Source organism: Phalacrocorax aristotelis, chromosome 24, assembly GCF_949628215.1.
Source record: "Phalacrocorax aristotelis chromosome 24, bGulAri2.1, whole genome shotgun sequence".
NCBI classification, from domain to species: domain Eukaryota; kingdom Metazoa; phylum Chordata; class Aves; order Suliformes; family Phalacrocoracidae; genus Phalacrocorax; species Phalacrocorax aristotelis.
Genome location: NC_134299.1, coordinates 2149912 through 2175260, shown reverse-complemented (window position 1 = coordinate 2175260; position 25349 = coordinate 2149912). Strand labels below are relative to the sequence as shown.

The following is a 25349-nucleotide window of genomic DNA, read 5'->3' as shown; positions in this document are numbered from 1 at the left end:
CTTTGGGGGACTTGGGAAGAGCCGGTGCGAGTCACTGGGGACCGTGCCGTCCACGCCGTGGACAGTGCCAGACACGTCCCCATCCCCAGGCTCCCCCGTCCCCACGGAGAGCTGCACTCAGCAGAGCAGCCAGGCCCTTCAGGCCTGTCAGCGGATGATTAATGACCAACAACCCCGAAACTGCCCCGATTGCCAGTTTGGCTGTTGTTTGACCCTGTGTTTAATGAGTTCAGACATGCAAGCGGGCAGCTGGGAAGTCTCACGGAGCCCAGTGGGGCAGGGGCACACACGTGGGCACCCGAAACTGCCCTGTGCTCCGCGCTGCTCCTGAGCAACTCGCTCAGGGCGCGCAATGCCGGGGACCACAGCAAACTAATGCAAGAAACACTAAAGTAAGCTCCAGCTGCCGTGGCGTGGCCCAGGCAGGGATGCCAGGTCCGTGGCAGGGATGCAGGGTCCCAGGGAGGGATGCTGGATTTGGGGTGATGAACCCCAGCAATCCTGCAGCGATGGGCAGCACAGGAGCCAGCCCCTCAACTCCCCCCCATCCTGCCGCCTCCGTGGGGCTCATGGGGAAGTGCCTTTTGGGGGGTCAGCGCCCGGCCGGGCTTTTGACCGACAGCCACATTCCTTTGTCCTGATTTTATTCGTTAGCAGCGTTTGGCCTGGACACAGAGACAGCTAATGAGGGACTGAGTTTATTGCAGTTTGATTTTTCTGTTAAAACAATACAATAAAATAAATGCACTTGGAAATCTGGTATGTGTTTGTACATAGTAGATTTATGGCTCTGGAGGCTTCCAGAGAGACGCAGCCTTTCATTCCCTTCCTTATTGGAACAGATCATATTGCAGAGTTTAAAGGGCTCTGGAGTTGTGATTTATTTGAAGGGAGAAACTAGGGAAATCCAACTATCTGTTCCCTGGCTCAGATCATCCAGTAACTCCCCGGCCAAGGGGATGGATCTGCACCTCCTCCACGGATTTTTTTTTTTCCCCTCCTGTCGCTTACATTATCCCACTCTAAATATATCACTGAGACAGGGCTGACTCCTGACCTGGGCTTCAGCACCTCACTGAGGCTTCCCCAGCCCTTCCCGGAATCCCACAAATAAATCACCCTCCTGGAGCCCTTTCCGAGCTCCGCTGTGCCGCTCATGGGACAGGACCTGTGCAGGGCCAGGCACTGCCTTGATCCAGAGCAGAGATCGCAGCAGAGATCTTGTTTTTATCTCTGGAATCAGGTGATAAGTCCATGTCATCAGTCCCTGGTTCCTTTCGAGGGAGCCCTTTCCCCTCCCTCGATGCTCTCCAGCGTTTGCACGGCCCTGGGCAGAGGAGAGCACAGCGGCTTGGATCCAGGTCAGGATTCATGCCTGAAAGCCTTTTTCGTGCATTTCCTAAACCGCTGGCCCCTGCCTTCTTCCTGCAGCTCAACTGGACCTGATGACGGGGGGATGATGCTGCAGCTGCTGCATCGGAGCGGGACCGTACTCCAGGCCAGGACTGCCGTGGCCACTTCCCTCCCGCCCTCACGGAGGAAAACTGAGTTTTGCCCCTCTCTGAAGTTTCCTGCACCCCAGGGATGAAGTTGTGGGGACAACTGGAATATCACTGTGATGGCTCGACACTTACTGCTGCCGTGGTGTACCCAATGCCATCCCAGTCATCCCAGTGGTTCCGTCAGCAGGAACAGGGTGAGACTGTTCCCCCCAGTCCAAAAATGGGCTTTTTTCTAAAGCATTTGGCATTTGCAGGCAGGAGCTCTCTGGAGTTTGGTGCAAAACCCTTCCTGCTTCTCCCTGGCCCTGGGTACCTCCAGGACATTTGGGAATGACCAGTTTGGGTCCCACCAGCAGTGTTCATTCTTCCCGTGCCATGTTGGGAGGCCCACAGGAGGAGATTTCCCTTCTCCTCCACCGTGACCATCTTGGCTGCAGGGCAGGCGAAGAAAGAAGCTTTCCAGCCTGGGGGGGGCACTGGCTCTGGCAGCCACTCTCCTTCTCCCGCCCCTGCTCCAACTCAGCTTCTCCAGCCCATGTTTTTCACGAGGTATTTTTCTCCCCCTGCGCACAGACGGGCTCTGTTTGCCATTAGCTTCCCCTCCTCTGCCCTAGGAGCTGATCCGAGTGCTAATTCTCACGCATGTTTTGGGTAAATCTACTTTCTTTCCCAGGATGAATTGTGGTTTCCAAGCACCATTAATCATTTCCCTTTAGAAAACAGCGTTGGGGGGCTGGAAACATTGCTCCTTTATTTACTGGGAGGATGACCTGGCACGCTGGCACCCGGCCACGGAGCTGGCGTCTGCGGGACGACACGGAGCGAAGCCTCGGGGCGAGCTCCCCTCCGCTGTGCCGGGACGGCAGCGTTGGCTCCCACTGGGACTGTCTGCCCCCCCCCGCCCCGAGATCGAACCCCCCAGCCCTGAGGTTAGGGGTGAGCAAGAGGATGGAGGATGGAGAGGAACATGCTGCCAAAATGCCACGTGTTTTAACCCTTTCCTAAGAGCTTCTTCCCAGAAGGGTTGTTCCCCTGGGAGCTTGTTCGCACCATGAGGTGTGTTGCGGCGACGGCACAAATGCCAACCCTGTTCTCTGTGTGCCCCAAGTGCGCCTCAAAATGCTTGGGACATGAAATCAGGACCCTCCACTTATCACCCGCCGGCGGGGCTCGGGTGGGCAGGGAGTCAAAGGAAACTTCTCCTGCCCCGATTGCAGCGAGGGTAAAGAAATGCAGTGAGCACATGTGAATGGTTTCCTCCTTTCCAGCTCAGGACTGTCAGAGGATGATTAATGGCCAATGCCGCAGAACTGCCTTGATTGCCAAGTGCTGTATTGTTAGCTCTGACATGTAACGAGCCCGGACATACTTTAACACAATTCTGCACCGTAAATCTGCAAATAACGTTTGATAGACTTAATTTGTTAAGTATTTCCCCCCTCACAGTCCCTCTCCCCACCTCCTTTCCATTTCAAAGCCATGTCAGGGTGGCCAGGGGCCCAGCCAAGCCGCCTGCAGCCCCCAGCCCTGCTGCAGCCCCAGCTCTTGCTGGGGATTGCCCTTGCTGGGCTTGGCTGCTCTTTAGGTTTTGGCTAGGGAGCAGCTTTCTCTCCTCTCCCCAGCCAAACAAAAATACCAACTTTTTATGCACGTTTAACCCTGTGCAAATTCAGTCCCCCACTGCTGCCACCGTCCGGTGGGAGCTGCAGTAGTCACTGGCAATTTTGGGGTTCTGCCAGATGATTTTGGGGCTCCCAAGGCCAATAAACAGGTCACCGCACCAGCCGGCACCTGGGTGAGGGGCCCTTTGCACCCGCAGCAGCTCCCGGTTCCCAGGTAAAAACCCCAGTGAGTGAGTTACAGCAGCACCGAGCGCTCACGGAGCACGATTCATCCTCAAGGCACTTTACAAACTTTGTATTAAATAGTTATTAGGCATCACGGTTAGCAAAGCACCGGGGTTGCCTTTCAGAGCAGCTTTCCCCAGGCGCGCCGGAGTGGAGCCCAGGGCGGCAAGTGGGGCTGTGCTGGAGGGTGCTGGGAGCACCGATGGATGGGAACTGGGACAGGGGTGGGGATGGGGATGGGTGGGATGGAAATGGGGATGGAGACGGGAATGGGGATGGAGTGGGACTGGTGAGCAAGAGCTTTCCACCCCACCACTCCGGCTGCGCACGGAGGTAACCTTAAACGCCGAAGCAGGAACCGCGGGGACAGAGTTTTTCCACCCCTATTCACAACTGTCAGGTGGTGATTAATGGCCAACAGGCTCGAAATTGCCTTTATTGCCAGCCCGGCATTGTTACTTGTGACAGCTAATGAGGTTAGACAGACTTTTACACAGCGCTTTATGCCAGTCCCTGCGGAGCAGCCCTGGGGGTTCGGTGCCCCGGGCGGGGGGACCCTCCCCACTCCCCAGCAGTGGCCAAGCCTGGGCACGTCCCGGGGGGCTGCCCACCTGCCAGCCCCGGGCCCGTCCCCCGTGGAGCCAGCGAGAGGCCGCGGGCAGGCCGGGACCGCAGCGCTAACGAGGGCGCTCAGAGACCTTCCAACTTGTCTCAATTAACTTTGCAGTAAAACCCGTGAGATATTTTTATACGGGCTTCACTGCAGCGGGGCAGGGAGGAACGGGGCAGGGATGAAAAAGTTTTCAAGTGCCAGAGAGAAGTGGGTGTAATAAACCATTTGTTCATATAAAAAAAGCCCGTGCTGTTAAAAACCAGAGAGCTGCGGCACAGACACCACCGAATGTTCCTGGCCCCGGGTCCAGAAGTAATGATTTTTTTGGCTTTTTTTTTTTTTTTTTCCTTTTTTTTCAGGATTATTACAAATAATATTTACCTTTGTGCTAGTTCACATCTTGATGCTGTTAAACACGTGGCCGCAGCTGGTTTCCCATTCAGGGTAATGATATAGCGCCAATGTTATGAAGCAAAACCTCGCCTGTGAGCCAGAACACCCCACATTTAAAAATCTATTACTTTTCAATATTATATGAATGTATTTTGCTTCAGCTCAGAGCAATTTCCTAGTTTACCCTTATTAAACTGAGAGGGGGCTGAGCAGAGGTTCTTGATTTATGAAACACATACTGGATTCATTAAAACCTTTAAAGATTTAATACATTTTATCAAGGCCTTAAATCTGGGCAAGTGTTGTAAAAAAAAAATCCTAATACGGGGTGTATTTCATCTCTGGCGCCCTTTTGCGCTTATTTAAGGGCTGTAAAATCTGGATTGACAAATATCACGGATATTTCATTCCTTATTTCTAAACGGTGCTGAATCCTCCTGACAGGTTTGTTATATATAACCCTCAGAGATCTATCAAGTGTAAAGATCAAATTATTCTCCTTTATTGACACTTTATACATCTCTCCCATGTTTTTTAAGTCCCCCTCAACAATTACAGAGGTGGAAGATTTAATGTTTTCGCCTTCCCCGTTATTGCCCCTCCGTCTGCCCAAAGAAGGTCCAAAGAGGGAGTGGGGGGCTCCATCGCGGCGGGGCCCACAGGGGTCGTGGGGGACCTGCCATGGTTCCCACACATGAGCAAGAGGGGAGAACCCTCCGTGGGTGCCTCCCGAGGCGCAAGGCACGGGTGGAGCACCCCACCACGCCGCCTTCCCGCTCTCCCCCGCCTCCGAGGAGCGGGGACCGGGAGTGCGCAGCCCCCCGACCCTACGCACAGCGCGGCGACGGCGGGTATCGAACCCGCGGTCCCACGGTTCCCGCGCCTCCACCGCCCCCTGGCGGAGTGCCGCCGCGGCGGAAGGGGCGGCGGTCGCGCTGTGATGACGTCAGGGCGGCGCCCGGAGCGGGCCGCGCCGCCAGGGAGAGCCGCCGCCGGGCATGGCCCAGCTGGGCGCCATCGCGGCGCTCTCCCTCAGCTTCCTCGCCGCCGCCTTCCTCTCGGCCATCCACAAGATCGAGGAGGGGCACATCGGCGTCTACTACCGGTAAGGCGGGCCCCGCGGCCTCTCCGCCCGCCCGGTTAGGCCGGGCCCGGCGCTAGGCCGCCGCTCACCGCCCTCTCTTTCCTTCCGCAGCGGCGGGGCGTTGCTGACCTCCACCAGCGGGCCCGGCTTCCACCTCATGCTGCCCTTCATCACGTCCTACAAGTCAGTGCAGGTGCTGCTGGGCCGCTGCCCGCCGGGAACGGGGCCCCGCCGCGGGGGTGGGCTGGGACCCGTGGGCCTCCCGCCGCCCCCGGCCCTGCTGAGGAGCGGGGGGGCGGGCTGAGACCCGCTGTGGTAAATGCCCGGGGCTGGGGCGGGGGTCGGGGAGGCCTGTGCTTGTTCCCGGTACCGGGGAGAAGCGGCTGCCGGGACTGTCCCGCTGAGCCTTGCAGGGACCGAGCGAGGCAGATCCGGCTCTTGCTTTTGGTGGTGTCCCCGAGGGATGCAGGGGGGAAGTGTGGGCAGAAACCTGCGGCTGTTTTATGTGCTTATGAGCAAGAAGGATTTGTGGAGGGAAAAGCTTGTCTCTTAAGCCGTTTTTCTTAAACCTCTCTTCAGACCACGCTGCAGACAGATGAGGTGAAAAATGTTCCTTGTGGTACCAGGTGAGATGTTCAGCTGTTACCCCCACCATCCTTTATATGTGCTAGAAACCTTTCCCTCCTTTCCCTTTTTCCCCCACTGCTTGCTCCAGCACGCTTTAAAACGTGTAGGTTTGTTTTCATGAACCAGATTTCCTGCCGCTGAAATCGGTGAAAGGCTCTGTGATGCGTCGCCCACCCTGCCAGGGTGGTTTATGTGCGGCCGTCCTCAATGTCTGCACTGAGTTTTCCAAGCCTGGACTCCTGTTTCACAATCCAATTTTTGGAGACGCCTGCAATTGAAACCAGGAGCCTGGCGCAAGGAGCGGGGTGCGGGGGGTTTGCCGGCGTGCCGCTGCGGTGCTGCGCGGCCGGGCGTGGATGCGGCGCTCAGCCCGCTAGAGGGGAGTGTCCTCCGCCCGCTGAACAGGCAGAGCACTCCGCCTGCAGCGAGCTTCACTTTTTTTTTCCTTTTGTCTTCCTTTTTGTAGCGGAGGAGTGATGATTTATTTTGACAGAATCGAGGTGGTGAATTTCCTCATCCAGAGTGCAGGTGAGTTCTTCCTCTGCGAATCCTGCAGTCCAGAGTTGTGTGTGCTCCTGTTGGTGTGAGATGAGGTGAGGAGGCTGTGTGTGGTTGTGCTCTCGTTCGGAGCTGGGGTGTACCATGGATGTTCCCCTGCAGACCTTGTAAAGCCCCGTACTTCCTGAGCAGAAACTTTAAACCAGCTCTCACAGACAGTTCATGCATTCCTTATTTCTTGCGCGTACTTGTTCCATGCTACCAGTTGCTTCCCTAACTCCCAAATACCCTCCATTGCTTTTATTATTTGTATTATTATGACCCCACTGGGCTTTATCCTTCAGTGAGGAACTTCTGATTTGAATAACGAGGTGTTATTCAAGGGGTAGGGGAGACAAGGTGTCTGAGCAGAAGGCTGGCTCTGAGGCCCGAGGAGAATGACCTGTGCAGCCTTTTTTCCAAATTCTTTGATTTTTAACATCCTGTTGGTTACAAGTGTGGTAGAACTGCCTGGCTCCTCGGTGGCCTGCTTTGAGACTTCTGCTTTATGTCAGCTGCAGGATGCCCTTCCCTCGGTGTGTGTAGTTTCTGTGTTCTGCAGCTCAGATGCAACCCGTGCGTATTTGCCAGTAGTGTGGAGAGGGCTGTTGTTAGTCTGATGCCCTTCTGTTAACAAAGCATGTGACAGAATACTGGCTAGAGTGTTATAAAATATTGGCAGTGAATAAAACTCCCCTGAAGAAAGTATTTGTTTGTGGTGCGGGCTTCTCTCATGGGTGGACTCCTCATTTCAGATTGGCACCCTGACTCTTGCTGCTGTGACTGAGCCGTAAGATTTCACGGCAAATGCTCAGCCCAACCCGAGACATCCCTCCCGACCAGCCCTTAACGCTGGTTTCTTCTTTTGTAGTGTACGACATAGTGAAGAACTACACCGCTGACTATGACAAAGCTCTCATCTTCAATAAGATTCACCATGAGCTGAACCAGTTCTGCAGTGTCCACACGCTGCAGGAGGTCTACATCGAGTTGTTCGGTGAGCTGCCCCTGTGACCTTTCGCTGTTGGGTCGACGGCTCCTCGAGTGATGTTTCTGATGGCTGTTCGCATGGTCTGTTGGTGCTGAAGTCACTATGCCTAACTGATGGGCTTTTTACGTATTAATTCAGTGTCTGCTGTTTGGAATTGAGATTGTTACCCTCATTTAATCCTTGTTCTCTTTTGGTGCTGAGGGTTTCAGTATGTCATAACAAAAAAAATGCAAACCCAAACCTGCCAGCAGGAGCAGAGGGCTTTAGGGAAGAAGGGAGCAGTAATTTTGCGGAGTTCTTTGTGTGTTTAGCAAATGCAACTTGTTGAATCAGTTTGTTAGTCCAGATGGAAAAGCCAGTCTTCTGCTCTTTGCTGTTACAAAAAGCAGGAGCCAGCACCCCCTGGCCTGTGGGTTTGATTAGCTTTGTGTCGTGCGCATTGCCGCAGTGCCCCTGCTGACCTTCCCTCCCTTGCTTCAGGCCACTGGGAAATCAGGCAGCACAGGCACTGGGAGAAATCATTGCGAGAGACTGTCTGAAGAAAAGCTGTGGTTTCTTGGTGGAAATAGACCAGTCGCTGCCAGTGCTGAGTGTTTTGTTTATGGCTTTGGACTGACAAGAAATCCCTTCCAGTGTTTCAGCACTACAGCAGTGCTGACTGTGGGCAAAGTGTTGCTGTGAATGATTTTTGGATCCTAAATGGACAGAATTTGTGCCTGAAAGAACACAGAACGCCTGTTCTCTGTTCAAACTGGGCTTTCCAAGAAGCCTGGCTTTCTGCTTTCTGACAGGCCTCTGCACAAAATGCAGAACTGGGGCTCGGTTCCCCTCCAGTTCCTTTATGGGACTGCTGGCGGCTGTACTGGTGCTTTGCCGATGGAGTCTCCAGATGTCAGCAGCTGCTGACGACAACTGCTTGAAATGGACTCAAAGCCACTGATTTGCACAGAAGGAACTTGCATAAACTCCTGTGTAAGTCTTTGTTTGAGCTGCATGTTTTCTGGCTCGGGAGCCCTGAAATGGGGCACAGCCCATTTCGAGCAGAGCCGCGTCATTCTCTGCCCCCACATCTGGGAGCAGGTGCAGGAAACTGATAACAGCTGTTTCCTAAACTCCTGGCTGAACTTTGTTATGAGCCTGAGTTCCAGATAGCTAAACTGGGACCAAAGCAAATAATCAAGGAGTGCAATGTGATCGGTTTCAAGGCCGTTACATTTTTATTTTCCCTTTGCGCTTCTCAGCAGGCCCCAGCTGGAACCACTGCTATCCTTAGAGCTTTTCATTGAAGCAGCGCTTTGGTTTGTATTTCCTTTTGAAATTTCTTAGCTATGCTGCAGTTAACTGTTATCCGCCGAGCCAAACAGACGTTACCGATGATATTTTTTTTTTCCAGCCTATTCAAGTAACTAATACATCCATTTCACATTCCTGCCTTTCCATTGGCACAGATGCAGTTCCTAATCAGTCACAATTTTGCAGGACCACGTTACTTCAGGATCTAGTTGGGAAGGCATCAATGGGGAAGTGTGTTAGAGCACAGATTCTTTATCATAAAGATGCTACTTCTGGCTTGGAAAGATTCCAAACTGCAGGTTATAGAAAACTGGGAGGAGTTTCATTTTATGCCTGCCATGCTCCTGTAGTCTGTCCCAAGTGCTTGCCACTGGTCAGTGCAGCTTGGCAGGCTGAGACAGATGGGAACCTGCCTTGGGGTCAGGGATGGTTTTTCTCAGCCCAGCACTTCTACATCAAACTTATATTTGTACTTACTTTCCAGGAATATGAAATCTGAGCAATTCCAGCTAATTCTGTACGTGCTGACAGCAAGCAGCCTTGTGGGGTTTTGAGTTACCTTTTGGTTTTTGTTCTTTTTTTCCCCTACCAGATCAGATTGATGAGAACCTTAAACTGGCCTTGCAGCAAGACCTAACAACAATGGCCCCTGGATTAATTATACAGGTAATCAAGATTCCAGTTTGAGATGTCTGAGGTGCAGGGAGGGGTAAGGGCTAAGAGGAAATAGGAAGCTGTGAAACTGTGTTAGAAAATTGCTTTATAACATAGACTTTGAACATGAGGAACGAGAACAGCATCCTTTCCACCCCCTCTTAGCTTTGATGTGTTGGGTTTCTTCCGGTGTTTTTCTGGGTACTGCTTTGCCCAGGTTATAATCTCCTGTCATGTCAGGTGATCGTTCAGCCCTGCGTTTGCTCTGTGGAGTTTGGACCTGGTCACAATTTCTGCAGCATGTGAAAGCTCTGTGTGGCAGAGCATGCCCTAAGCATTAGCTCCCCCTCCCTTTGCAGCCTCGGGGACTGTTTGGCTTTTGATTGTTGGCCACTTGCCGATGTTTTCTTCGGTGTCTCTTTCCAGGCAGTTCGCGTTACAAAGCCAAACATCCCTGAAACAATCCGGAGGAATTATGAGCTCATGTAAGTGCCTGAGACTTGCACCTTTGTGTTACCAAAAAGAGTCGTTCATCCAGATTAATGTGTTTTCACAGCGAGCGGTGATCGGAGTGCCCTCTGCCAGGCCTGCTCGCAGCCTCGTGCTGCCGTTCAGAGAGGGTCTGGTGAGGCTGCACCAGTCGAGCCTGTGTCTGTCACTGTAAGTGGCTGGCAGGTCACCGCTGAGTTAGCAGGTATTTCTCCATTTTGAACACTTGAGCACAGAAATTATTTGCCCAGGGCCTCCTCCCTCTTGATGCTGGCCCTGTTTTAAAGAGGCCTCCCAGAGCGTGTGAGTGAGTGGCAGGTGGATAGATTCCACCACTAATCCTGTTGTTTGACTAGGATGGAGAAACTGTTGATTCAACAGGCTGAAGACTTGCAAAGCTTTGAAATAACTTTCTTTAATAGCACTTGACATACTGATCCCTTTTCAATGCTGTGAGCCAGCTGTCTTCTCTTGCACCTGATCATTCAGAAATGCTTATATTCGCTGAGCACTCTGCCAACACAGTCTGTGCAGGCCAGAATAAGATCCCTCTCATCCATTTCGCTTCCCTAGAATTTCATATGACCTTTTGGTGCCGTGGTAAGTCATGCATGGTATGGCCATGGTAGGCAGAATCCCAAATCAGCCTGTTATCTGTTGCCATAAATATAGCAGGATATGTGTTGAGAGATTTGTTCTTGACCCTAATCTCTCCTCCCTGACTAGGAGCAGAGTGTTTTATTTATACACACACTTTTAAAACTTCTTAGTGTATGTACGAAGCAGTAAAAAAAGGCTTTAGCAGGTGAAATGCACAGAGCCATTTGATTGAAGGAAGGGTGATTTCAAAGCTGTATACTTCCAAATGAAGAATAATAGCCATTTGTGAGGGCAAGGCTTTTACAAGATTTTCATTTCTTACTTTGTTTAAATAATTTCCTCATTAAGAGTAGCCAAAAAAACTTTGTGTGTGGTCTGTGACCTGCCTCTTGCAAGAAGGCATTGTGGCATCCTGCAGAGAGTAGCAGGGAGTGTTTCACACTGTCTTAGGGTCATGGTGTGTCCTGAGTTGGAAGGGACCCACAGGATCATCAAGTCCAACTCCTGTCCCTGCACAGGACACCCCAAATTCACACCATATCTTTGAGGGTGTAGTCCAAGTGCTTCTTGAACTGACTTGACTGAAAAGTCTTCCTGCTATGGAGGGGAGGAAAAGATGCTTTGGTTTAGAAAGAGGGGAAAAAAAAAAAGCTCTGCATGTGCAGACACGTGTTCACTTTCCTGATTGCTGCCTGCCTTGAACAGGTGCTCGAAGGACTGAGCCAAGAGCTCACCCTGGAGATGTGGTAGGCCACACTGCTTCAGTGAGCTCAAGTTTTGTAACTGGCTTCTTCTGGCTTACTAGGGAGAGCGAGAAGACAAAGCTGCTGATTGCAGCACAGAAGCAGAAGGTGGTGGAGAAGGAAGCGGAGACAGAGAGGAAGAAAGCCCTCATCGGTCTGTGTGTCTTTGCTTGAAGGCAATAACTGTTAGGGGGGTGTGGTGGGGTAGGCAGCAAAAAGAACCCAGACACCGGGGAGGGATGGACCTCGTTCGCTTTTGGGTGGTGTTTCTGCTGCATCTGTTTGCTGCTGATCTGAAACTCTTCTGGAGAAACTCAGGTTTTCAAGTGGGTTCCAGCTTTGCCCACAAACATAGACTGATGCTTTCTGAGGGCTGAACTTCCCACAATTTATTTCCACCGGAAGGGGGTGGTGAGGACTTTATGGGTGAAGCTGCTTCTGGCATTAGGAAGACTGTGTGACGACAGGGTGGATGTGTTATTTTTTTATTTCAGAGGCAGAAAAAATTGCACAAGTTGCTGAAATAACTTATGGACAGAAAGTGATGGAAAAGGAAACAGAGAAGCGAATTTCAGAGATTGAAGGTGAGTGGTGAGCTTCCCAATAAGTAAATGTTCTGTGGTGAATTTTAGCTAAAGATCCTGAAGCAGTTCACCATGGAGTTAAGTAGTTCTTGAAGCGTGTGTATTGACTGTGTTCTTCAATCCAAGCTGACGCTCACAGGGGTGAAGTTACTGGTCTGAAGTCTTTCATTTTAGCCCATGCATGTGGTCCCTTATGTAACGCATTGCAGTTCTGAATAAGCATGTCTGAATACTCAGATTCTCCCAACATGTTCACAGCCTGTTTTGCAGTGGAGTTGCCAGGGGGGCCGATCCGTCAGGATAGTAGAAGGCGTTCAGGATACGTGGGCAATGACAAAGTTAGTGAAGCTTGACTCCAGATTCTTAGGTGATTCTTCATGTAACGTAAGTGCAGAAAGTATGGTTGTCACAAGTCTGGAGGAAGGGAGTGGCAGGCTGGTGTGTTCCTAAAAGAAGTCGTGCCAGGTTTTGGGTAATGGCTGCAGACCCTCACAGAAGTGGAAGCATCCTAAGATATTACTGTGCAATCTTGTGGGGGCAGTCACATCTCTTGATTATCTGCAGTAGGGTAGGGTTGTGGAAGCTTTCTATCTTTTTCTTGCTTAGGATTCTTCTAGAACCTGTCTCTTTCTTGGAGGGAAGAAGAGGTATGGAAATTTAGCTGTAGTTTTTTTGTGTAGTGTGAAATACTTAGGAAGCAAAGTCTGGCTATTACACACTCTGCAACAGCAGGGGTCTGTTGTGTGGCTTCCAACTCCTAGAGGTTGAGAGTAGAGAAGGGGGAGCTGCTTCTTTGGAAAATGTAGTGTTTTGCCTTAACCAGTAAATCTGTAACATCTCTGTTCAGTATGTATTTTTGCTTTTTTATGTTCCTTTAGTTTTGCAGCTAAGTACTTGTAGGAACTAGGATTGACCAGAGGCAGGAATAGGAACGTTTCTTTGCAGACTGTGCTCTGGAAACTCTCTCTCTCAAGGTGATCTTTCTAGGAGGTTGTACTGTTAAGAATATGTCCCCCCACCCATCTGATACAACGCTTTGTCAAGCATATTGCAGGACATGAAAAGGGGTCTGTGTTTCCAGCTCAGAGTGGCAAGGCCTTATCTTCAATTACATTCATTATAGGCCCTGTCAAGCTTTGCAGAAGGCCACTGAGGAGCCAATTAAGAGTTTTTTAGACCAGCAACTTCTCATTAAGAAGTTCTTCGCAGAAATACAATGGGTTTTATTTCTTATAAATGTGTGTCACCGGGTGTCAGGCCTTCAGTTCAGCTCTGTGCTGGCAGAGGATTCCTGTCTCCCTCATTCTTCCTAGTGTCTCTGACTGGGATCGCTCTTTTTAGGCAAGAGGGAGGAAGTTACAGGCCAAAGCATCCAGTTGCTTACATGATTTTTAAGTGTAGCCGCTCACAGGACTCCCTGCTAGAATAGGAAAACAAATGGTTTATCCGGCTGTGCAACTCTCAAACCCAGACTGGCATGTATTCCAATCGTGTGGCTCCCGGTCATTGAAGGAACGCCAAGAGATCACATAGAACCAGCCAGATTACACTGACCTTAGCCTTAACACGGCCTGATATCACACCATTATCGCTGTGTAGATAAAAAGTCAGAAGGAAAAAAGGAGGGCAATACAGAAAGGGGAAGTGTTTCTTTCCTTCAATGTTTTTGCTAGGAGTCAGAGGATTTCAGTATCCTGCAGGATCGGACCCTTTATGCAGTTGTTGACGTTGCAGAGAAACAGCTCTCCAACATCTGTGCAAGGGGCAGAGCCTGTAGAGGTTAAAATCGCCTGCCTCTACGTGCCAGAATCTTAGCCTCAATATCCCAGGCAAAATCCCATCTGGGGAACTGCTTTCACAGTCACAGGCTTCATCTGTGGAGCAGTCTGCTGTGCTGTTCTTAGTCATGTGCAAATGTCATGGGTAAATACCACTTTTGCAGTGGAACAGTTGCTGCATTTTCAGCACGAGAGTTAGTGGCTGGCTAGAGAAGAAAGAGTGTTCTCGGCCTGCGTGACGGGTAGTAATAAAATCCTTATGTTTATAAAATGCTTTGAGGTCTTCAGTTGCAGATGCAATTTACTTATTTAGTGCTATCATCCTGCAGCGTTTAGATGTAAATTGAGATCCCATTTCTGGGTTTCCCATTCTGTTCCCTCTTCCCCTTGTTGTATCCCGTACAGTTTAGATGTGGTACTGGCCACTTTAAAAAATTTTCCAGCTGCAAATGGTGCTAACATGGCGGGGAAAAAAAATCTATGAGAGCATGTGTTTTTCTTCCAGATGCTGCATTTCTTGCAAGAGAGAAGGCAAGAGCTGATGCTGAATGCTACACTGCTATGAAAGTAGCCGAGGCTAACAAGGTATCGTTACTTCCTTACGCTGTGCCGTGAAGCAGGGCTCCTTAGGTTAGGCTGTATGGAAGCGCTCAGCAAAAGAGCAGCCTGTGTTTATTCTTTGCCTGTTGTGTCTCGTTGTTTAGGTCAAAAAGCAAAACAAAGCCATCTCCTCTCAAAAGAGTTTTCATTGAGACTGAAACGATTAGATTCTTATTTGCAAATTTGTTTTCTTTTCTGGACAGATACGTTTAGGTCAGGAGACATGAAATATCTGGTCATCTCTGGAGGCAGCTCTGCTAGAGGCTAATGGGGCCATGGCTCCCTCTGTAGTTAGAGTATCGGTTTCAGTGTTGCCCTTCACACTGTTGTAATCAGAAATGTTGATTCATTCCAATCTGCAAGCTGGCAAGCAATCAAAGCAGGGAGATCTCTGGAGTGACAGGCAGGGTTAGAGTAAACAAGCGTTCAGGTAAAGAACAAATGGAGCTGATCTTATACACCAAACTAACTAGCCTGGCAAAGCCTTGGTCGAGCAAAAGGAAAACAAACAAACAAACAAAAAAACCTGGAAACAGAGAAATTATGTGACTAGAACTGCCAGGCTTGTTATCGCCTACAGCAGGTTCTCAGGACATCCCAGCAGGAAGGCGTTCTGTTTTGTAAGGGTCACTGGGAATGGACAGAGGTCTGGGATGTTTGTGCACAAGTTTTGTCCCAGTTATTCTATCCTCTCTGTGATAATGTCATTATCCTGAACGAATGAGCTCTGCTCTCCGAAACAGACTCGTCAATCTACTCTCTGGAAAAAAGCCAGTTATATTTTTCTTTCCAGTAGCTTGCATTTCAAGGGCTTTCAGTGAGTTATGTGCTTTCAAGCATCTCCATCTCTGGTACATTTGGATTGAACGTTTCCCCAGCTGCTTCCATCACTTTCTCATTTTGCCATTTAGTCACTGGGATTTAGAGCTCCGCTCAGACATGCTGAAAGAGAGCCTTCTTCTGGGCACTCCATCTTTTTTCAGCTGAAGAGAGGATGAACATGCCTGCTAGTGTTGTGGAAAAGCGGATGCCTCGTATGCTCATGACAGAAATTTGCTTTTGACTGCATCCGAGCTGTTGGTGATCTGTTTTCTTTTTGTGCAGCTGAAGTTAACTCCCGAGTACTTGCAGCTGATGAAATACAAGGCTATTGCAGCAAACAGCAAGATATATTTTGGCAAAGATATTCCCAGCATGTTCGTGGACTATGCGGGAAGCCAGACCAAATTTGCAGAGGAACTGGCAGAAGGAATCCAAGAAGAGGATGGCGCTGGGACCAGTGAGGACACAAAACTACTTAATAACATCAACTGAGGAAAAAGATTTCTATTTGTTTTATATCAAAGGAAACATGAACTGGGAAGTTCCTTTTCATTTCCCCCCTTTCCTGTACTGAAAGAGGTCAATCAGACTTAATCCTTTCAATCTTTTGTATGACAATTAGACATAAAGACTTTGGTATTTATGGGATGTTTTTTCTGGTAACTTCTAAGCAGCTGGCTCCAGGTATGTCCTTTAGATGCACCTCTGCCTGCTCTTGGACATATAGACCAAATTATTCTGGAGAGGCTAGCTAGGCTATCTGTTCTGCAGCCAGCTCAGCTGGGTACTTAATTTTGGATTGAGGTGGTTTGTAGCAGTCAGCAGTAAAGAAACTCTGAGGTTTTGGAGGGAGGGGAATTGCTGCTACAACTTTTTGTTTTGTTGGTTGGTTTTTTTGTTGTTGTTGGAAGTTTCGAGTACTTTATTTGAAACCCCTTTTAAAAAAAGGTGCTAGACTTTTGTACACTAAGCTTGTCTGCTTGAAGGCCCGGACCTTGTCCAAATGGCAAGTCACTGCCCGTGGTGTGGGGCGCTGGGACGATCTAACAGCCTGTGTCTTACGTTCCAGGTCTGTCCCGAGTGCAGAGTGTAGCAAATGCACAAAACCACCTTTTACCAAGGTCTGAGCTGATGTGTTTCGCCTTGGTAGGGTGGCTGAGCCCACGTGCACAGTGAGTTACAGTTCAGCTGCAATCCTGCAGGTTACCTAGTCACCGTGGGGGGATCTAAGCCTTAGGCCGTGCGTCACGCCCAGACTGTTTGTTTTCTGCATCTTAACACTTGTTTGTTTTCCCTTTGTCATGTTTGGGGAGGGCAAAGGGAGTCTGCGTTTTGAGGCTTCTGCCAGCAGTTTAGCTGCTAGGCGAGGGGTGTAGGCATGCTGATGGAAGCAGTATTCTGCCACTGGATAATTGGGCTTGATTTTCAGTGAAATCAGACAGCAAGCATGGTATTTGTCACAGTTGTCACAGTTAGAAAAACCAGGGAGAAAAGAATTTTTGTCTCAGGGACCCTGACTTTGCAAAAAGCCTTGCTGCAAAAAAGTGCTTGAATGACTAGTCCCATAGTCATTACAGTACGTTATCTGCCCCTGCAAGACCAACTGGATTTCAGTGTTTACAGTGTCTTGAGGACATCCAGGTAAACTGAAATGAGTGGAACCGAGTTACTGTTGGGTTTGCTTTTTTTTTTCCCCTGAATAGACCTTGTGAAAGGAAGATTTACTAGTACTAGCAAAGGACAGAAAACACCACACTGAAAAGTCACAGGGCAAAGAAAAGAACCTCTTGTCTCTGAACTGTCCAAAGATAAATTTTCCTTTTTCGCTCAGAACAACGCTATATAACGTACCTTTCACTTCAGAAAATTGATTAGTTCTTCACATACCAGATGCAAAGAGGTAGTAGGGTTTTGTTTTACACACATCCAAAACTTGAGGGGGTGTTAAAGACAAAAGTTCAGGCCTAGAGAGAACATTTTTTTTTTTTCTCTCCCTAATCCATCTGCCACTTGGCAGGAGAGCCTGTTTATTAATTGCTGTTAGAATTTGCGGCCAACATACTAATATGAGACGATGCAAGTGTAAGTGTTAACTTAGTTGTCAGAGACCAGCCTACTGCATTTATAATCTTGTGCCCCAAGCGCTTGCTACCTGCTACGCTTGGTTTCACTTTTCAGTGTTTTAAATATGCATTAGTCCTTTTAATAAGGCAATCACACTAAGATAGAAATCCGATGAATTTCAGCTGCTGGTTCCAGTATTTTTATGTCACTTTTCTTTTCCCTGTTAGGAGAGGGACCATTGATACCTGAAAATGCAAAATAAAAGATAATCATCAGTTTCTGCTGGAGAAAAGTCCCATCTCCTATGTGTCGTCTTCGTATTTGTTGGAAAACAGAAGCTAAGGGAAGGTCTGTCTCCAGGCCTGTGTACTACGTTAGGCGCCACAGCAGTCAAAAAATTGCATCGATAGGCAGGCTGTAGTGTTACTGACTTCTATAAATAGGTCTCTGCAGGAAGAGTATGAACAGGGAATAGCAGAAACGTAGGAGCCTTTGAGGATCGTCTCATTTGGGACTGTTCTACCTTCCTGTAGAGATTTCCTCTAGTAACCAAAATCTACTTTTTACATTAGTATTTTTCACTAATGAAAAAACCCAAATAAGCCAAAGTGATATTATGAAGTATGTTTTTGTATGACTCCACGGTGAGACAATAGTTTGGATTAAATAGGTCTTAATGATTTTTTTGATTGAAAACATTACTGCTAAAGTATTCGTGTAATTTAGTTAAATTGTAATAAGAGGAAAAAAATGCAAAAACAAAGTCAAAATCATACTAGTCTTCACATGCCAAAACTCATTGTTGTGTTTTCATTCACGTTTCTTCATTATATGTATGATTTCCTTAATTTTCCAGAGTAGATCTGTCACTACATGTAAATCTTTATTCCACCTGTCTCTTTAATCTGACATTTTGTCCTAATGTCCATAATCAGAAATCTTGAAATGAAGATGTGAATCTTAAAACCACTCTGTATAAGAGAGAAAATACAAGTTTGTGGCACTGCTGATACCGGAGAATTGCTGGCGGGAGCATGGTGATGCTTTACCGGTACCATCTTTGATCATCTTATGTATTGAATTAAAAGCCTTTTTATTTTGGAATTTGCTAGACAATAAAATGGCCTTCAATTTTAATACCAGACCTTTTTTCATGGAAAACCTTTAACATAATGTATGTAGGTATATTTGCAGGGGAAGATTTGCCAGGGGTGGTAACATCACGGCTGCTGCTCTGGTGGGACAACGTGGAGCCGTGGGGTGCTGCGGATCGGCGCTGTGCTGGCAGAGACACGCCAGTGCCGCTGCATGGTGGCAGTTCTCCCTTTCCAGTGAGCAGGAGAGAGGAAAGCAGAGCTCTGGCAGAAAAGGGGCAGAGGTGTCCGTGTCGGCTCAGCAGCCAGCCAAGGAATGCCGTGAGCATCTTTCGGACTCGCTTTGCTAACCAGATTGGTGAAAAATACGGTAACAAGACTTCAGTGGCAAATATCTAGGATTTGGTAAAGTTTGCAGAAAGTCATTGTCATGTTTTACCACACAAAGGGCGGGAACTTTCTGCATATTTTTAAACAGCTGTGTAAATACCGTCATTGCTCAGAATATGGGGAGGGAGAGTAAGTTCTGTGTGTTAAGGCAAATATTTTAGTTAATGGGTTCCAGCTGGCAGTTTCCCATTCTTTCCATCTGACTTGCCACGATAAAGGCTGGCATTGTCCGCGGCGCTGGGGCCCCCCGTGGCTTCTCCGGCTGCGTGGCTGCCACGGGTGGCTGCAGAGCTTTGTGGCTGTGCTCCAAGCGCTCGCCACTGCCCGTCCCGGCCGCCACAGCTCAAACAGGGTGTGCAGAGTGAGCGGTGTCACCTGCCCTGGCTCTATGAAGTTTTTTTCCTGAAATACTTCGAATTTGCACCCTAGGGAGACCGCTCTGCATGCAGGTGGGAAGAACACCATTTTTGGGGGATTGGGTTGTGGACTTTTTTCTTTTGGGGGTGTTTTCTCTTGGAGCATGCAAGCTGTGGGGGTGAAAACTAGTCCTGCAGTGCTGTCGGGATGGGCAGTACTTGCCTGCTGAACAAAGAAGGCTGTTGGCTGCCAGATTTCCTTTCCAGCCATGAGGGCCAAGGGTTTCTGCAGATGCCTCCCTTGGCAGCCGAGCAAAGGCTCTTGCCTGGACCTCTCCAAGGCTGCAGCTGGTGGAAACCACCTCCTCGCACCGCTTGCCTGCAGCAGGGCCGGTTGGGGTGCTGGGGCAGCGTTACACTGTACTGACACTGCTTTCGTTCACAGCCGGGACCCCCAGCTCTCTTCTCCCCGCCCCTCAGAGCAGCATTGGGTCTGCACCTCTACCCCAGCCATCACACGGGCACATAGGTGGGTTTGACGGGAGTGGGGCAGTGAGAGCGTCCCCGTTACCGGCGGCACGGGTCGCTGCTTGGATTTGTCACCAATTTTGGCCAAAACCCATGAAAGGCAGGAGGGAAGAGGAGTGTGCGCACTGCAGGCAGCGCCAGCCATGGCGCCTGCCGACCTTCTCAACATGGCGCTGCGGGGCTGTGCCCCGCCCTGCCGTTGCCATTGGTCGGTGATGCGCGGCGGAGCGATCCCTGCCGTTGCCATTGGTCGGTGGTGCGCGGCGGAGCGATCCCATTGGCTGCGGGGCGGGGGGGAGGAGCTGCGCCTCTGTGTGTGTGGCGGAAGGCGGCGGGGCTGGCCGGCCGGGGATGTGGAGAGCGGGCATGGCCGCCGGGGACGGGCTGGGCCCGGCGCTGCGGGCCGTCACCGAGCAGGTGCAGCAGGCGGCGGCGCGGAGGCCGCAGGTGAGGGGCGGCGAGGCCGCCTGCCCGCCAGGGCACGGAAGGGCCGGGGGCGCGGGGAGGGAGCCCATACCCCGCTGGGGTAGGCCGCTCGCCATGGCGGCAGGTCCTCCATCACCATAGAGACGAGCCCCCGCATCATGAGGGCAGGTGCTCCGTCACCATGGAGACAGCCCCCTATCACCAGAGATGGGCCCACCATGGAGGCGGCTGGCTGTTCCCCCCAGCAAAGGAGACGCGACCCCGCCATCGTCCTCAGAGATGGGCCTCCCCCCTCTGGAGCCAGGCCCACCGCCCGACAGAGGGTCCCCCAGCACCGTGGAGGCTGCCCAGACCCCTCCCATGGCAGCCCTAGGCTGTGGGGTGATCCGAGCTGGGGTTGGGGGGCCTGGCGGGGTGCTGCAGGGCACCGTGGGGAGCGTGGAGCAGGTTGGAGCCTCCCTTGAGCATCCCCCCTCACCCTTGGGTGTTTCTGCAGGGGCTCCCGGCCGTGCAGCCACGGCTGGTGGCCGTCAGCAAGACAAAGCCGGCAGAGATGGTGATCGACGCCTACAGCCACGGGCAGCGCAGCTTTGGGGAGAACTACGTGAGTTGGTTGTGCCCCACGGGCCTGCGAGCAGGGCCCCACGCCGAAGGTAGGCGTGGGCAGCCCAGTGCATGTGGGAGCTGGGCTTGGTTATAGTAGCATCAGGGCCCTGGCCTTGTGTTTATGAGGCACGTGTTGGTCCCATGAACACCTGTTGCAGAGAGACTGTTCTTACGGTGTGGGCACGTCTGGTGTGGTTTGAACAAGATGTTGTCTTCAATCCTCCTAGGTTCAAGAGCTGCTAGACAAGGCATCAGATTCCAGAGTAAGTACGCAGTTCCTTATATATTCTCTTTCTTTGTATAGCTGCATCCTGAGAGCTGCTCAGCAAAAGTCCTGGTTTCTGTTAGGGATTTGGTGATGGAAGCTGTTCAATCCTTGTCTTTTCAGATAATGATGGGGTTATTCTTAGCCCTTTGCCTCAGTCCCCCTCCCCGTTCCCCATCCTTGCTTTGCTGGCTCCAGAGGATTCTGTGAACACGTGCGCCTTAGTCATAAAGTGTTTGTCTGAACAGTGCTTTACTTTTGTGCTTTCTGCTGTAGGAGATGCAGAGTCCTCATTTTTTAAAAAAATGGTAATGCTTAGCTTGGGGAAAATATCATTTTATGATTGTTCAGATAAGAAAAGAGCTTTGCCTTCCCCGTTCACTGTGTAATGCTCTGCAGCCACAGCCCTGTTCCCCTCCAGACAGTGAAGCAATCTCAGTACACACCACAAGCACTGCCCGAGCTCTGTCTTTCAGGGTAAACACAAGACAAAGATTGGGTGTCTGGTATTTTGTTTGTGAGCAAACTAAGACTTATGTGGGGAGGAAGAGGGAATTGCCATTCAAACCTAACCATTCCTCTCTGCTTTCAGATTCTGTCGTCTTGTCCGGAGATTAAGTGGCATTTTATTGGCCATCTGCAGAAGAGTAACGTCAACAAGTTGATAGGTAAACCCTATTTATTTTTATGTGCAGTGACTCTGTGGGCAATAGTCTTCCAATGTTCAAATAATAACAGCCTCATGTACATTAACTCACCAAAGCCTGTTCCTGTGAGCGAGCTGAGTTGTAGGTACAAAAACTCTTGTCTCAGCAGAATTGCCTTCAGCCTGCGTTTTCTCCCCAGCTGTCCCTAACCTGTTCATGTTGGAAACGGTGGATTCTGTGAAGCTGGCAGACAGAGTCAACAGCTCATGGCAGAAAAAAGGGTCGCCTCAGAAGCTGAAGGTCATGGTGCAAGTTAACACGAGCGGAGAAGACAGTAAGTGACGACTTCTGATGATAGTCAGATTTGTCCTGCTGACTTGGTAGAAACAACCTGAGTGGGATGGGTTGGTTTGCGCCCTTAACGCATTTCTCTAAGCTAAGGTGACGCTTGCTCATTTGTTGGCTTCTGCCTGGCTGTGGGGATGGGGGTGGGGGGGGGTGTCTGTGGCAGAGCTTGGCCCAAATCTCCCCAATTTTTGCCAGGTAAGCATGGCCTCCCTCCCGGAGACACCACGGCTGCTGTGGAGCATGTCATCAACAAGTGTCCAAGCCTGGAATTTGTGGGGCTGATGACGATTGGCAGCATCGGGCATGACCTTAGTAAGGGGCCAAATCCTGACTTTCAGGTAAGATTTTCTAGAAGAGAATGTCAGCTGTTGGCTGGGCTCCTGTTGAAGTCTGTGTCCCAGCCACACCAGTACACAGTCAAGCTGTAAGTCTGACTGTAGGTTACCAAAAAGAACACCTTGTTCAGAGCAGTACAGACCTCTGAAGTGTCAGTATTGACAGCATATTGCTGAAAAGAGCCCAACAGTGCAGGTATTGGGCTCATTTCTGCAGAGGCCAGGTGCCCACAAGCATTCAGTTCTCTGAAGCTGTAGCCAGGATTTTGGCTGGGCACCTCGTGCAGCGGTTATTGTTCTGGATCCTCTGGTCCTGGCATTCAGATCGGGTTTCAGGCAGCCTTCCTTTGCACGCTGTGTGCACAGGGCTGCATCAGGCGGAGGAACTGGGTCTGTGTTCCTCCTCTGTCATGCTGGTGTGATAATTGGATGTCTTCAGGAGATGTGTAGACTTGTAAGTACGTTTGTTGTCAGTAATGTAGCCTGTAATGGGAAATCTCCAGGCGCCGTTACGATGCTGCAGAGCAAGCTTCAGTGGGAAGCGTGGGAATTGCACATTCTGTGTGAAGGAGGCTTCAAAGAAAGGCAGAAACTGTGATCTGTGAAACCCTGAAACCGAGCTGGCGTGGCTGTCAAGTGTGTGATCCTCTCTTCTTCCCTCCTCCCTTATAGATGCTGCTGTCTTTGCGGCAGGAAGTGTGTGAAAAGCTGAATCTCCCCATTGAGAAGGTGGAGCTGAGCATGGGCATGTCCACAGACTTCCAGCACGCAGTAAGTGTGGTTTCCCTCTGCCACCCCTCGTCTTGGGAACCAAACGTACCAGCACCAGCAGAAGGCACCCCAAAGTCCAGCCTAGGCCTCACCCAAACAGGTCAGGGAGATGCTGATGGTGGCGTTCTATGAAAAACAGCTCTCCAGGTCCTGGGATAGAGTTCTGGGGATCAAAACAGACTCTAGCTGTAGCTGTGGGTAGCGAGCATGTGGGCAACTGTCCTTCTGTGGCGCGGCGAGCGCCGGGGTTGGTTACGGGCTGTGCTGGCGCGTGTGGGTGGCAGCCCTGCCCTGAACTCCTCCTTTCTGTCTCTTTGTAGATAGAGGTTGGCTCCACAAATGTCAGGATTGGAAGCACTATTTTTGGAGAGCGAGATTATTCCAAGAAAGCAGTCGGTGGCAGGGCCCCTGCCGAAACTGAAGGCAAAACGGAGACCGTGACAGCGCAGGGTCATTAGAGGGAGAAAACAGTGGCCTCTGCAGAGGACAGATGATGGGAGACCTCACTATGCATTCTTACCTCCCTCCGTGTCGGCACCCGATCGTGATGGTGAGAGGGAATTCCTCGTAACAGAACAGAGGCCACAAATGCCTCATCATTTATTGTGATTATAGAGTACCCATAGGGACTGGAAATTTTTATAACCAACAAATGATAAGAAAATTTATGATTTAAAGTGACTGTGGTATCTTGGCTCCTTCAGGGCCATTAAGAACAGTGACTTTTGGATAAGTGGGTTGAACAAACTAAATATTTGCCAGGATGGAGTTGCTAATGAGCAAGCTGTATCTGCAGCAGTGTCAGTGATTGTTTTCCCTGAAGACTAAATTCTTCATTAAACAAGTTATAATCTTGCCAGAGACCTATAAATGTTTCCCCAAATAAGTTTTCTGCACGTGGTCACTGCTGAGGGATGCTTACATAGAAACTGTAATAGAGATGTACTGTGACACTGGAGAGACTATATCCATTTAAACAGAGGAGGAATAGCAGGCACACAAGGATGGATGAAGTTTATATTTGTCCTTTTCAGGCTGACACTGCTAACTTTTCCCACTGGTTCTGTGTCTGCTCAGATCTCCTGGGATGCTTTCAACCTTCCCCTGCCCCTCTTGTGAAGTGTTGTTGGGAGTTCTTTTCATCCTGCGTGGTAGTTCTTGATGCTGTAAGTTCTTTTTGGTCAGAATGGGGCTCTTCTGCGAGGTCCCCGGTCTAGCATCAGCTCGCTGCCGCTTTCCAAGGCGAGTCACCGAGCGGTTCAGTGCCTCCGCCGTCCCGCTGCATCTGTATGAGGACTATAAGGCTTGCTTGTCGCACAGGGCAGCAGCGAGGTTTGCTGGAGGCGTACTTCAGAAAGTAAGCTATTATTATTCCACTGTGTTCTAGGTTCCTGAAAAAAAAATCCAGTCACCCCTGACAGAGCTTGTGGGCAATGTCTTAATATCTTAAGCGCTGGTCTAGCCTGCACTTCGCCTGGAAGAGGGAAACGACTCTTTCACTGCAGTAACCGTTTGGTTCAGCTGCGAGCAGAAGCTCCTGCATTGTCACGTGCTATTTGGCCAACGGTAGCTACAGCAAGTCTCCCTCGTAACCTGTGTTACACTACATTTTTGGGCTTTTGTGTGCTGCTAAGAGGAGGAGACATCAGTGGCCAGCAGAAACGTTCTTCCCAGGCTTTCCCCTGTGTGTATGTGCTTAAACCTAGCTGCTGGCTTTACTCTCTGACTATAAATGCTGAATGTAAATGAAAAGAGTCGGCTCTAACATGAACCTGTCATAGCTACGTGGGTTAGAAGCAACATGCAGTCTGAGCTGCCCTCCTCGGCACTGCACCATGTGTTGTTTCATAGTCGATTAATAAAAAGTGGTGAATTTTAATACCATCTGTGCCAACTATAAAGCTATTAAAGATGTTATTTTATTATCCAGCATTGTGAATAAATGCCCTGAGTGTCGCTGAAGCCGTTTCCCTAACCTGGAGCTGTTGTTGAGCGAGACTTGCTTGTCTCAGGATGCAGGGAGGAGGCTGGGTTGAAAGACAGCTGAAACAGAGCTGGCAGAGAAAGTGAAGCTTTCTTTGATCAGGATGGGGGGGAAATAGCTGCCACCGTGGGCGAGCTGTCGGCTGGCGTGAGCTGTTTCTGGAGAAGCCCTCTGGGTGGCACTGCTCCCCAGGTCGGGGACAGCAGCTCCTGGTCCAGCGGCTCCTCGGCTGCTTGCAGACAGGTACGGATCAATGGTGAGTCTCAAAAATAACTATTTTATCATCTGATGGAGGAAGTGAACTCCTTCCTCTTCCACCTCTTTCTTCCCAGAATTTCAACACCACACACTGACCACAGATCCTCGTGATTGCACGTT

At 50.1% G+C, this 25349-nt stretch overlaps 2 protein-coding genes across 3 annotated transcripts; both read left to right on the top strand.

The window, feature by feature from the left end:
- Positions 1-5296: 5296 nt before the first annotated feature.
- ERLIN2 (ER lipid raft associated 2) lies at positions 5297-18358 on the top strand. Its single transcript, XM_075074631.1, has 11 exons — positions 5297-5460; positions 5551-5632; positions 6019-6065; positions 6533-6594; positions 7475-7600; positions 9480-9553; positions 9968-10026; positions 11436-11527; positions 11868-11957; positions 14241-14320; positions 15440-18358. The coding sequence occupies exons 1-11, from the start codon at positions 5354-5356 to the stop codon at positions 15647-15649; spliced, it is 1029 nt and encodes a 342-aa protein (XP_074930732.1). The 5' UTR covers positions 5297-5353; the 3' UTR covers positions 15650-18358.
- A 1522-nt stretch (positions 18359-19880) lies between these two features.
- On the top strand, positions 19881-24916 carry PLPBP (pyridoxal phosphate binding protein). Of its 2 annotated transcripts, XR_012657393.1 has the most exons (9): positions 19881-20036; positions 20512-20619; positions 20849-20884; positions 21479-21554; positions 21733-21867; positions 22077-22219; positions 22889-22987; positions 23308-23537; positions 24375-24916. XR_012657393.1 is itself a non-coding variant. In XM_075074632.1 (8 exons), the coding sequence occupies exons 1-8, from the start codon at positions 19941-19943 to the stop codon at positions 23443-23445; spliced, it is 831 nt and encodes a 276-aa protein (XP_074930733.1). In that variant the 5' UTR covers positions 19881-19940; the 3' UTR covers positions 23446-24916. The 2 variants fall into 2 exon arrangements, 1 of the variants encoding a protein (XP_074930733.1); XM_075074632.1 differs by having other exon boundaries at positions 23308-24916.
- The last annotated feature ends 433 nt before the right edge of the window (positions 24917-25349 follow it).